The following is a 13,784-nucleotide window of genomic DNA, read 5'->3' as shown; positions in this document are numbered from 1 at the left end:
GTCTGGTTTGTGAATTGTGAATTTTTTAATTGATGTTATGCTAAATTGATATGTTGCCTTCATTGCTTTGTGAAATCCTTATTTTTGAGGCAATTGATTCCATTTTTTGCATGCTTGACGTTCATACATGATGTGAATTTTTTATCACTGGTTTGGAATTTTTCTCATACGCTATCATCATCTTTGACACATGAAGATGTATGTGACAATTTGTGTCACATTTTTGACATTGCATTTGTGCAGTTTTATTCATCTATCATTTGAACCTTTCTGGATTTGATCTTTTGCATAATGTTTGTTCATGACATGAGGAGCTTGCATAAAAAATCTCAAGGTCATTGCATGCATTTCTGTTTTGATTTGAATTTTCTAAATTGGAAGTTCACTTTGTGCACATTTTGTGATCATTGCATAGCATAAGCCATTTGAGATATTTGCTTATTGAATTGATGCTGGTCCTTTTGAGGATATTTTGTGACATGTTTGAATGTGCATTATGTGGAAGATTGAGTTCTGTTTTGATCATTTGGTTTGGTTTTGAACTTAGTCTTTGAGCTAGTGTTTTGTGCATAAACTAACTGTGCTTTGTGTTTCAGGTTTGGACATTTAGCATTGGTGGTTGATTTGTTCTCACTTTGTGAGATGCAAATGATTTGAGTTCTAACTTGTGTTTGTTTTGTAGGTTCTAATTGATGTGCTTGAGCTCATGAACTCATTTGAGTGCTTGAGCATTGTTCATTGAATTGTAAAACTGTGTGAGAGATTCACTGTTTGTCTGTTGATTTTATAACTGAAATATTAACTGTTTAGTCTTTGTACAGGTACTTTAGTTTCTTGCTTTTAGCTCTTGCTTGAGCTTTGGATTATGGTTGATACACCACTTAGGTACTTATCTCCTTACTTCATGTAGTCTGGAAGTCCTGTCACCTTTTTGGCAGGCATTTTGCTGGCAAGTCCTCCTTCAGAGGCTCTGTTTGTGTTTGTTTATAATTATGCCAAAGACCTCCAAGATGAGGCATGTGTTACTTGATAAGTCCTCCAAGAGTTGAGGCAATTGACGGATAAAAGGGATTAGAAGCCAATCCCCCGTTATTCAGTGAGTCGTTCATTATGCTCGCACTACGTGCTGATGCTTTTGAACATGTACCCAAGATCTTTGTCCAGTGTCTGTCAAGTGGAATAAGATCTCACTTTCTGGATCCCCACGCTTTCTTTGTCATGAGCTCACCCCAGACAGGGTTAAGAGCATGAGGTCTCATCCTCATTTCCATTTTGATCAGCTTCACCCTAACCCTCAATGTTAGTGGTTTAGAGCTACAAATTACCCATTACAGTTTGGCTTGTTTGTCGAGGTTGATATGACCCCTCTTGACTAAAGCCTACCCTTTTGTTTGAAGCCTCTTGTGTGTATATAGTGTGTGATGTTTGATTGTTTTCTTGTGAACTTTTGATGTGTGTGCTCTTGAACTTTGAGTTTCCTTTTTGAGCTTAATTTGAAGATCATTACCATGTTCATCCATGTGGAAGTTACAAGATACATTGAGGATCTCTTTTGAGACTTGTGTGATTGCTTATGCTTTGTGCTTGCTTATTCCAAAGGATGGGAGCCACTTGGATCATTTATATGATCTCAAGAGAGGAACTCCTAGTGTGGTTTCATTTCTTAAAGCTTTTCTTCTTCATTTCTCCACCCTATCCCAAACCAAAAACCATTTTTGTGCAAACATTTGACTTTGTTTTCAACATTAGAAACCTAAGCCTTATGCTTTTGATTTTTAAACTTTCTTTTCATAATACTCATTTTGAATTGAATCTTTAAGTCAACTTTGACCATTTTTGTATATGCTTCTAATTGGTAAATATAACCCATTCAAATGTGCTTTTTGTGGTTTCAATGATCACTTCTTAATCAAATTTTCCATAACCTTTAGCTATTAGGTTAGAGTTATCTTTGTGGTAGATGTAATACTCACCTTTGTCCTTAGTGATGGACAATGAGCCTTCCATGCTTATTATAGGGTTAACCCCTCACTAGCATGTTGAAGCTATCCTCACATGGTGGACTTGTGATTTTTCAGGTTGAGTTTTCTCCCTTTGATAACAAAAGACCTTAAGGCTTTTGGACCAATCAATCCACTCATTTGTTTTGAAATTTTTTACCCGAACTACGAGGTTTTGATCCTAATCTTTTTATAAGAGGGTACGTAGGCAATGGGTTTATCCATCCAAACACAAAATGTAAATAAACTTGTATATTCTTTTCTCATCTCTTCAAATCATGTTTGCACAAATAAATTTTTCACAAAAACAATAACCTTTGCAACAAGTGTGAAAAGGGCTCCCTAGGAGTACCTAGGATGTTTTGGGTGCCTAACACCTTCCCATTGCATAACCAACCCCCTTACCCAGATCTCTGTTTCTTTTACTAGTTTTGTTTGTAAAACTTTTTAGGTTTTTGTTCGCTTTCTAACCATTCATTTGGATAAATAGAAGTGCGGTGGCGACTCGACTTTGTATGATTTACCTTGGATTTAGTCAATATCTCCAATGGTAACGAATACACCGCTACAGCTACAGATTGCACAACCATTATGGTCGTGTTCACAATCACTGATTGAACACAAGGTTATATGCATTTCCACCAACGACCTACGGATACGTCACACATCAAAAACCCTGAAATTCCTTGGACAACCGTCCACAATGTTAATAGTAGCATTACCATGAGCAGGCAAAGGATTGGCTTTCACATTTGGTGCTCTATCCTCAAAGGACACCGTACCACTCTTCACAAGATTTTGGACTTCATATTTCAATGGATAACAATTCTCTATGTCATGGCCAGGGGATCCCTGGTGAAAATCATAGTAATAATCAGGTTTGAACCACCATGGAAGTGGCTCAGAAATTTACAGAGGATTTCTGGTTGAATGAGGTTCTTGAGAACCAAAGATGGGTACAATTCTGCGTAGGTCATAGGAATAGGGTCAAAGGAGACCTTCTTCCTCTCAAAAATTTGTTGGTGATTATTGTTGTTGTTGTTGTTGGTTCTTTGTTGCAATTGTTGTTGATGTTGTTGTTGTTGTTGAATCGGAACTGATTGATTAGAACTGTTGGAAAATACATGAATTACTGATGAAACTTGGTGTTGATGTTGACGAGGTTGAGAAATTTTTCTGACATGCGGCCTCATCTTCCTCCCCACTGACAATTAATTAGTTTCTCCCTCATTCCTCTTGGAGAAACCCCCACCATACTTCTTGCTGGATGATGCTTCTTCCTTAGACAAACGTCCTTCACGGACTCCTTCTCCTAGCCTCATCCCCAAATTTACCATTTCGGTATAATTATTGGGGGCACTCACAATCATACGTTCGTAATAAAATGAACTCAATGTCTTTAAGAAGATCTTCGTCATTTCTTTCTCTTCCAAATGTCGATTAATCTGGGCAGCAAACTCTCTCCATCTCTGAGCATACATTTTGAATGTCTCCTTATCCTTCTGAGACACTGACCTCAACTGGTCTCTATCAGGCGCCATATCCACATTGTAATTATACTGCTTGACAAAGGCCTCGCCTAAGTCATTGAAAGTACGAAGCTTGCATTGTCCAAATCAATATTCCACCTTAAAGCAGCTCTAGTCAAACTGTCTTGGAAATAGTTAATCAGTAACTGATCATTATCAGTCTAAGTAGACATTTTTTTGGCGTACATCACAAGATGGCTCAACGAACAAGTGTTCCCTTTATACTTTTAAAAGTTGGAGACCTTGAACTTCATCGGGATCTTAACATTGGGGACCAGGCAAAGTTCAACAACACTATTCCCAAACAAGTCTTTTCCTCTCAAGGTCTTCAACTTTTTACGCAGCTTGAGGAATTGATATTTCATATCATACATATTTTCATACACATCTGGACCCTCAAACGGCTTAGAATGGTAGATAGTGTCCTCAACACGAGGCAAAGCGTGAACAACAGGGGGTGGCACTGACATGATCGGGCTAGAGGCCGACATAGAAATAAATGTGGGCGCATACCCTTTTGGCATAAAGTTGGATGGCATCCCCCAAGGGAATCCAGAAGGCGTAGAGGGAATAGATTGAATGGAAGAAACAACAGGAACAGTTGAGGTAGCCACCTCAGAGATAGCAATCCTCTAGGGAAGAGTTGTAGGAGTTGGTGATGACTGGTTCTGTGCAGCAATGACAAATTCCATCAACGTCATTAACCTGGAAATCTCATACTTCAGCTATCAGTTCTCTTTCTCTAGATGCTTCATTCTCCTTGGTGGATTAGCACGGGTGTTATAACGGTGAGTCAGCTTGGCTGATGCACAAAAGAAGAATTGATAAGACATTTGGAGGAAGAAAACCTGTTATGCAAATGATGCATGAAATGCAACTTTTTTGATTGTTTTTAATTTCAAGGAACATATGAATCTCTTTTTTCATATATATATATATATATATATATATATATATATATATATATATATATATATATATATATAATAACAACAATTTGATTGACCATAAAATCTCTTTTTATTCATAAAATTTGGAAGGATTACACTGAGTAACATTTCAGAAACCAAAGTACAAATACCAGAGAATAGGAAATTATCATCCTAAGGATCCCTTAGCAATTATGTCAGATGGTCTAGATGTGGGTGCATACTTCCTTTTGATGCGTAAAATCTAGGACTCAAAGGACGTCTTCATCTGAGCCTTCTCAAGAACTAGCTGATCAACAATCTTCTTCCAAGCACCGGAAGGTTGAGGCATACTATAGAAGATGGACCCTCTGGCTCTCTCTGTCTCTTCACTGCTTGGTCTTCAAGAATCTCAATAAGTGCATATTTGTCTTTCGAATCAAGTTGCAACTCTTCATGCTTTCGGCTCAAAGCATGGAATCGCTCTTCCCACATATCTCTTTCTTGCTTCATCTTGATGAGTCCGCCTTCCAACTCCTCTATATCTTGGATAGGGAGAGTTGATGGCTCAGCCACAACCAAAGACATAGGTCTTTCACAACTGTACGACATCTTCAGTGTCACATCTCTCTTCTTCACCCAAACAGTGTAGGCTTCCAAAGCTACACAGTTGCACGGACCAAGCTCGGATCTTCCCTTCCTATGCATATTACGCCAAGCATGTATCATCCTCTGCTTCAAATGTTGGGGATCTTTACCCTCTTGATAGAAAAAAACCTTCTAACTGAGTGTTATTAGGTTTATCTCTCAAGGGGAACCCAAGTTGACGACGAGCCAAAGCAGGGTTGTAGTTCATTCCTCATTGTGTACCAATGAGAGGCACATTAGAGAATTCACCAAAATTATCAATAATATCCAAGCTACTCAATGTAGAATCATACCAAACAATATCATCATTAGTGAGAGATATAAGTATCTGGCACCACCGTAGGCATTGCTTGTTCTCCAGGAAAGCAGGCGTCTGAGGCAAGTGCGAAATAAACCACTTGTACAAAAGAGGAACATAGGATACAATAGTCCCACCACCTTTAGAATTCCTTAAATGCAAAGAGAAATACATTTCACCCAACAGAGTAGGAACATGATCCTCAATTAAGAAGATCCTAATGGCATTAACATCAATAAAACTTTTAATGCTAGGGAACAAAGCTAAACCATAAATGAGAAATACAAAGATGGCTTCAAAAGCATCCATGCTACCATCTTGAGCAAAGACAGTAGCTTTACCAATGAGGAACTCAAAAGTCAACCCAAGAAAACCTCCTTTCTTCACCAAATGAGCATCAACCCTAGATTTCTTCATATGAAACGCTTCAGCTATGATATGAGATCTGGGAATCTCCTCTAATCCACTAAAGGGTATCTTGTCAGATATAGGTATTCCCAAGAGATGAGCATACTCCTCCAACATGGGTACAAGCTGATAATCATGAAAAGTGAAACATCTCTAAAGAGGGTCATAGAACTGAACCAAAACACTAAAAAGTCCTACAACCACATCAATAGATAGTACAAACAAGAGCTTCCCATGACATTGCTTGAAGTCCAAGGGATCTAATACAAAGGATGACAACTTCCTTAGCTCTTTCAAATCAGGACATCTGAAACTGTATTTCTTAGTGTTCCTTCGTCCATAATCCATGGTCTGAAAATATTTGCAAACAAGACCTCAGTTGCTTGAAATTTATTTTTCTGGGATGAATACCATGATGCGCATGTATGCATGAATGCAACAATCACACACAAGGGATCACACACAAGGCAAACACAAGCAAAGGTCAAGGGATGGATCAACTCATCATCAAGATCAATCATCCATTTTGGTGGATTATGGTTTTCACCTTATCAATACCCAAGTTCCATTGATATTGATGAGACTTAATCGGATCCACCGAGAATCAAAGGGTTTGTTGTGAGTCACGAGCATGGAGTTAGGTTAAGAACCATCCCAAAGGAGTGTACTAAGGGTAAAAAGCTATAGATCATGTTCTATAAAAGTTCCCATAGTCTTAATCCCATCTATCAGATATTATAGGTTAGGATGACTGACTCATCAACCCATAATATTCTCAAGATAACTCGTTTGAGTGTAGTATCGCGTAACAATTGTTATCAGGTCTACACCTGAACATTCTCCGCACTACGCCCTAAGTAGGCCATGTTGGGTTAAATGTTCTACGGTCCTCAGTTTCTCAGACCCCAAATCAGAGAAAGTAATGACATACCACAAATAACTTGTGTGACATGAGTAACTCCAAAAGGGTCTCCACTAAGTAGATGAGTCTCAAGCTAACTTGTTAAGGACTACTCCAATCAAGTTGAACATGACTATACTAGCCTCTTATCTTAATTGCACTCAAGTTCGGGTTAGAACTTATCTCACCATTCAGAGATCACCAAGCATAACAGACATATTATATCACACAAACAAGATATACAAACATCAAATATACAAATATATACACATAAAAAAGTAGGCTAAACCCACTGAGGCCTACTCCCCAACAGAGTCACCACTTAATTTCTGTAGCGGTAAATTCATGACCATCAAGCTATGGATAAGCTTAACGTCAATAAAACCAGAGTCACCACCGCACTTTTATTGTTTCCAAAGGAAAAGGGAAAAGTACGAATAAAACCCAAAGACAAGAAGTTTTCAAATCAAAACTAATAAAATGCCAGAAATTACAGGTAAGGGGGTTGGTTACACAGAGGGAAGGTGTTAGCATCCAAAATGTCCTAGGTACTCCTAGGGAGCCCTTTTTTATGTGCGCATATGTGTTTGGTATAAAAGATGTTTGATAAAAATGGAGTGTGGGGATGAGAAAATAATTCATTGATTATATTTTTGTGTTTGACAATACCTTCGGACTCTTGCCTACGTACCAACATAAAAATGAGGGATCAAAACCTCGTAGTTCGTGGTAAAAATTTCAAATTTGGTTGTTTTTAACATAAGTTTTAATAAGAAAAAAGCACAAAAATCCCAAAAGTTGAATGAAGTTGTTAGTTCATTTTACATTTTGAAATTTCAAGTCAATATGGTTAAGTTTATTTGTATATTTGATTTAAGAAAAAGGTTTGAAAATTCATTGGCATAAGGACAAAGTTTCTAATCATTTAAACAGAGTCTAAGTTTGAAATCACACACAAAGAAGGTTTTTGAAAAGAGGGAGATATTTTTGAAATTTAAGAAGTGGGAGGAGATGAAGAGACTACCCTAAGCATAAAATTAAAAGTTAAGAGTTGAAAAGATCTGACTAATGGGATACAATCCAACAAACAAGAGTGTCATATAAAAAACTCACTTTCCTTTTGGACTTTGAATCAAGCAATAATCAATAAGAAATTAGCAATATCCAAATATCATGAAGATCAAGGCATCAAATAAAGATAGCCATATTCAAGCAAGCAATTCCAAAAGCTAGTAGTCTTCTTTGTCTCCCAATGTATCAGATGAAATATTCCTTGATCAACTCAGAGCAAAGCATCAGACACAAGGCCAAAATAACAATTGGCACAAAGATAGAGTAGCAGATGAATTCAAACAAATCCCAAGGCTTGCACCATGTGAGGGCTCAAATCACAATAGCTTAGTCTCAAGATGTTGGCATTGGAAGGGCTCCAACTTGGATAATTCAACAAGTATGCCACTAGCTCTCGTGAAAGGAAAAAGGGTCAAGTTTCCATACAATACCATGAATAATGGGAGACTTACAATCTCACTTACTAGAATGTTATGCCATTAGGGTCAAATTTATCTCTATGTTAAGCAATCGTAATTGGACTTATGTAGAAGTCACAACTATTTGAGGTCGGGCAATAAAAATTTAGTTGTTAATGCATGTAAGAGATTTGGTATGAAGAACCAAACTCCTAAAGCATAGCACACACTAAAAGAAAAGATCAAGAGGGATGGACCTATCTTAGTCATACTTGTATCGGATCATCTGACACAAGGTCATTGATGAACTTCTTAGCCTTAAGACATTAAAGATTTTATTGGTCAAATGAAGGGATGGGGAAGAATAGGGATGGAGATGAAGAGGGAGGGGAAGATAGAAACACAAATTGACCAAGAGAGGATTTTCGTCAAATCAAAACCATTCATTCATTTTGGGAGATGAAATGTACATTTCATCAATCCCCTAAATCCAATGGTTTTGATCCTAAAAAAGTGAAATCAACCTTGACCAAGGCCAAAACAGAAAGTCAAACATCACAAGACCATAAAAATAGCTCAACATAATTTTTAAGCATTTAAATACTTAAAAATCCAATTAAAAGTGAATTAAAATACATTTTAATTTGGTCAAAACTTAAAATCCCTTCAAAACACCAAATAAATGGACAAGGGATTTATCCTAGGTCAAACAACGTCAAAGGACCTTAGACAAAAAAATTCACTATTTTTGAAAAGTCATAAGTATTTTTAAACAATTAAAAATATGCACAAAAAATTGAATTCATGAAAAATATCAAAATTAATCCCAAAAATAAATTTAATTAAGAATATGAAAGTCCCATATTTTTTGGATTAAAAATGAAATTAATATGAATTAAACAAAATAAAAACATTAAATGAAAATTTAGAAAATAAAAAGAATTTATAAAAAACAAGGACCATCAGATCTCCCTCATTAATTGAGGTGGCATATCTGATGGTCACACACGCGCGTTCCATGGTGGACACAAGTCAAAGTGATGTACGTGTGGTTATTCAAACCAAAGGCCAGGATTAAAACGTTCCAACATGATTAGATGGCCAGGAGGTGTGCCAACACACCACCGGAGCTAGGGCTCTGGTCATCTTCTCCGGTGACCTCCACCGGACTGGTCCAACTTCATCTCAATGGAAAATGAAAAACAAGGACACTATTTCAAAGAGAAAATGCATAGGATCTCGAATCTGGCCTCAATTCTTTCCAATTCCAAGTATAGAAAAAGATATAGGGATTTGAATTTTGAGGATCATGAACCGAGTTGCTTCGATTTGACCTCAAAGCAACTCAATCTTGTTGCCTACATTGGTAGGACTTCAGTCAACCAAAAATCAAAGAGAATTGTGAAGAATTGAGAGAGAATCGAAGAGATGAAGTTTCTGAAAATTCACCTTTGAGGGAGCTTGAATCTTGCTTGATCTTGCTTCCAATTGGCCTTGGCTTGACTTTAGAAGCTTGCAGGAGTTGAATTGGATCAAGGAAAGGCTTGGATTCTTGGAGTTTCAACTTCGAAACTGAAGTGAAATTGAAACTCGGTTTTCAATTGAGAACCTTCAAGTTTGTCCTCCAATGGTGAGGGTTAGGATTGCAGGTTCAAAGCTTGGGCAAGGTGTCCTTAATTCTGAGCATGAAGGGTCTTATTTATAGGCTATGTAATTGGTTTTCACACCCTTCTATCAAAATTCAAAAAATAGCAAACTTCACTTGCATGGTTGCATGGGCGTGTGATAGACCCATAAAATGATGTAATCAGGTCCAAATCTCATCATGTTAAATGTTGAAAGTGTGTCATGTAATCATGCAATGGAAATTGGAATGTGATCATGAGATTCATCCAAATTGATCCTTGAAGAGAAGCTATGCGCAAGTCATCCAATTCTTGGCCAAACGAGATGATCTTGGACTTTTTGGAAAGGTGAGATAAAGGGGAACAACTTTTATGTTGAACAATTTTCCATTTGAAGCTTGGATCATGATGAAGTTTGAGGTGGAAGTTTGGAAAATCAAACATAAATAAAATTGTTCTAAGTACCAAGCCAAATGTTCACTTCTTCCACGTTGACTAACTTTTGCTATGGGCTTAAAATGGAAATATTTCCTTCATCAAAGTTATATATATTTCAAAACTATTCAATTTGGTCACAAATTTGACCTCATTTAGATTTGGCATGAAGGAGTTATGCATTTTAGAAGTTGAGAAAAATCTCTTGTTCAATGGTAATGGCCCAAAATGACCTATAATGTTTCCTCTTGGCACATGCCCTTACAAGTTGAATTTGAATTTCTTCCAAGCATAAAAGTTGGAGAGTAAATATTTAGTTTGATCATGAAACTTTAATGGTATTAATATCATAAAAATGGAGCAAGTTATGGTCCTTCGAAGTTGACCTCCTAACTAAGGTTCAAACAAAATGACCTATAATGTTTGACCATTAAAAATGACTTTACAAGAAAAACTAGATCTTGACTTCAACATGAAAGTTTTTTGTAATGTCATAAGGAGTAATGTTTCTCTTATAATCATTTTCATATGATAAATATTGTAGGCGATAGGGTCTAGGGAACCCCAGTTTTGACCAGTTGACTTTCTCTGGTCAACCACCATGAACCAACTTGAAAACTTGTAATTCTCTTGATCTCTTGGACCCATGGAGAAACATATATTCATAAGATTATGTAATATGAAGTATCGCTTGAAATATTTGATCAAATGATAAATAAACTTGTTGAGGAAGTCACACAAGATACCTAGATGAATTAGGGCTTCCAAGGCAAACAAGCTTCAAACTCTTGATGAATTCTTGATCAAAATGATAAATGAAGATCATGGGGATCCATATATGATGTCTAGAGTCAATGTGAACCATCTCTTGATTAGTCTTCTTGCACTGAGGGTCTTAAACCCTATATATGAGCTTGATGAGGCATTGGTGAACACACACACTACCTACAAAAGAAGTAAACTATACATTGACATATTTTTGGAATTTTGGTTAGTAAATAATGAAAAAAAAGTATGATACAATTAAATGTGTTTGGTGATCTCTCCCAATGTAAACCCACAGAATGACGAGTAAGGAGGATGCTAAGGTGTGATCCCAAAGCCAATGCATAAGATGAGATAGCATGGGGGATATTAGGGTCAAAATTGGGGTCTTACAGGGGTTAGTCTTGACATTTGGACATATTGAGCTAAAAGTAACATCTTTAGCTTCGACTAGATCTTGCGCACGATTTTGGAAGGCGTAACAATTTTCCAAAGTATGGCCTGGCGTACCCATGTGAAATTCACAATGGGCATTAGGATCGTATTCAGGAGGATAAGGAAAAGTGGTTGGCCTTAACTCTCTCAAGGTTAACAATCCTTCCTTCTGCAAATAGGGAAATATATGGCTATAAGGTTCGAGCAAATGGTCGAGCTGCCTTCGTGGTGGTCATGGTTTAAACTGCCGTTGTGGAGGGGCATTCTTTTATTGTCGCTGTGGTGGAGGTTGCTACTGATAAGCCTGTTGTTGTTGTATGGGTTAGTGGTATGGTATAGGTACTACGGAAGTGACCTGATCATAAGGGGTTTGTTTTTTTACCATTATACCCCATTGAGATGACATTTGTATCACCCTCCTTTTTCTTTTGGAAACCTCCAGAGTACTTCTTCGGTGCGTTGGATGCTCCAAATGTGCCTTGAATTTTACCATCCTTTAAAGCCTTCTCAATTAGATCACCAATGGTTACTAAGTGAGCAAAATATGACACTGTGCTGCTCATTAATCTGTCAAACAAAAGATCTTTTAATGTGTCTACAAATATTTCGGTCATTTCCTTCTCGGACAATAGAGGCTCCACCTGAGCGACCAACTCCCTCCATCTTTGAGCGTATTCTTTAAATGACTCTTTCTCGTTCATTACCATGCCTTGTAACTGCATAAGGTCATGTGCCATATCAAGATTGTATTTGTATTGGCGGAGGAAAGTTTCAACCAAGTCTTCCCAACTCCGAATTCGTCCTTGTTCCAAAGTCATGTACGACCTTAGAGATGCCCCACTTAAACTGTCCTGAAAATAGTGTATAAGTAGCTTATCATTTTCAGTATGTGCAACCATTTTCCTAAAATACATTACGAAATGGCTTCTTGGGCAAGTTTGTCCTTTGTATTTTTTAAAATCAGGGGTTTTGAATTTAGCCGGGATGACCAAGTTTGGAACCAATCGCATGTTCATGGCCGCTGAGCCGAAGATATTGTTACCCTCTATAGCCTTCACTTTCTTCTCCAAAGCATGGAGTCTTTCTGTAGCAGGATCCGAGAGAACTTTGGGATTTGGTTGATCCAGTATGTAAAAAGCATCGTACTGGTCGTCTTCTGCCACTTTGCTTGTATCTGGAGGACCCTCCATTAGATATCCAAGTTGTCTTACTGATAAAACTGGGTTAGAGTTGACACATCCCTGAGTCCCAATGACTGGTAGGTTGGGAATGTCCCCACAGATGAATATGATCTCCATACAACATACTCCCTAGAATACCAAGAAAGGTCATTGGGTCAAAGTGATCCCAACCTTTAAGGCCAACTATCATCCTTCTGTTCCACAAAATCTCCTGTCTTTGGAAGATGCTCAAAGAACAACTGGTACAATAGAGGAGCGCAACAAGCAACCATTCCCTTCTTCTTTGCATGTCTACAACTTAGGTAGTAATATACATCTTCCAAAAGGGTAGGTACATGATTATCTATGAGGAAAACACTAATGACGGCCATGTCTATGAAACCATCCATATTTGGGAACAAGATAATTCCATAGATAGCCAAAGCAATAGTAGCGTAGCAAGCCTCCCAAATTTCCGCGTTCAACAAGGTATAAGCTCTTTCTAGGAGGAACTTGAGTGAGAAGCCTTTGGTATTTACTTTGACCCCTTGGTTGGAAGTAACTTCTTTCTTATCCATGTGAAGAGCTTTAGCAATAACTTCAGGTTGCAATTATTCATCCACCCCCATAAATAATGACTTGTTCTTCATGGGAATTCTAACAAGATGTTAAAATTATTCCAACATTGGTGCTAACTGGAAATCTTGGAATGTAAAACACCTCAAGGATGGGTCATAGAACTGAGCCAAAGTTACCAGTGTTGTATGGTCTACCTTCTGGTTCAAAATGTTAAGCAAGTTTCATTGTTCTTCCCAAAATTGATTTTGTATACCAGATGCATTTGAGAAACCAAGTCACATAAGCCACTCAGATCCGACTCTTTGAACTTGAAATAATAAGTGCTACTCTTGTTTGATTCCATGCTTCCTGAATTCCTGCAACTTATAATTCTTAGATTCCTTAGAAATAAAACAATATGAATTTTATGCTATGAATATGTAATGTTTTTATGCATGGTTTTAGTATCACAAGTATATGTAAGTTCACAATATTGGCCATAATAAAGAGTATCTCTGATCATTGGAACCCCATGGGAAGACACTAAAGTTGGTAGGTTCCCAGAGTTACGGATTGCTTTTAAGAATATTATTGTCATGATGAAGGCTCATCTAAAAATAATATCTCAAAATAATCTCTTCTGAG

General features: G+C 37.4%; 1 protein-coding gene across 1 annotated transcript; it reads right to left on the bottom strand.

Moving 5' to 3' along the window:
* Positions 1-11,780: 11,780 nt before the first annotated feature.
* On the bottom strand, positions 11,781-12,611 carry LOC127123044 (uncharacterized). Its single transcript, XM_051053310.1, has one exon. It carries the CDS (start codon positions 12,609-12,611, stop codon positions 11,781-11,783), a length of 831 nt encoding a protein of 276 aa, XP_050909267.1.
* Between the last annotated feature and the right edge of the window lie 1,173 nt (positions 12,612-13,784).

This window comes from Lathyrus oleraceus, chromosome 2 (assembly GCF_024323335.1).
Source record: "Lathyrus oleraceus cultivar Zhongwan6 chromosome 2, CAAS_Psat_ZW6_1.0, whole genome shotgun sequence".
In the NCBI taxonomy this organism is placed as follows: Eukaryota; Viridiplantae; Streptophyta; class Magnoliopsida; order Fabales; family Fabaceae; genus Lathyrus; species Lathyrus oleraceus.
Note: the sequence above shows the minus strand (reverse complement) of the source record. Positions and strands in the feature narration are given on the sequence as shown.

What these genes read in the sequence shown, in the direction of transcription:
- LOC127123044 (XM_051053310.1), bottom strand. Translation starts at nt 12,611, where the DNA reads ATGGAGGGTCCTCCAGATACAAGCAAAGTGGCAGAAGACGACCAGTAC.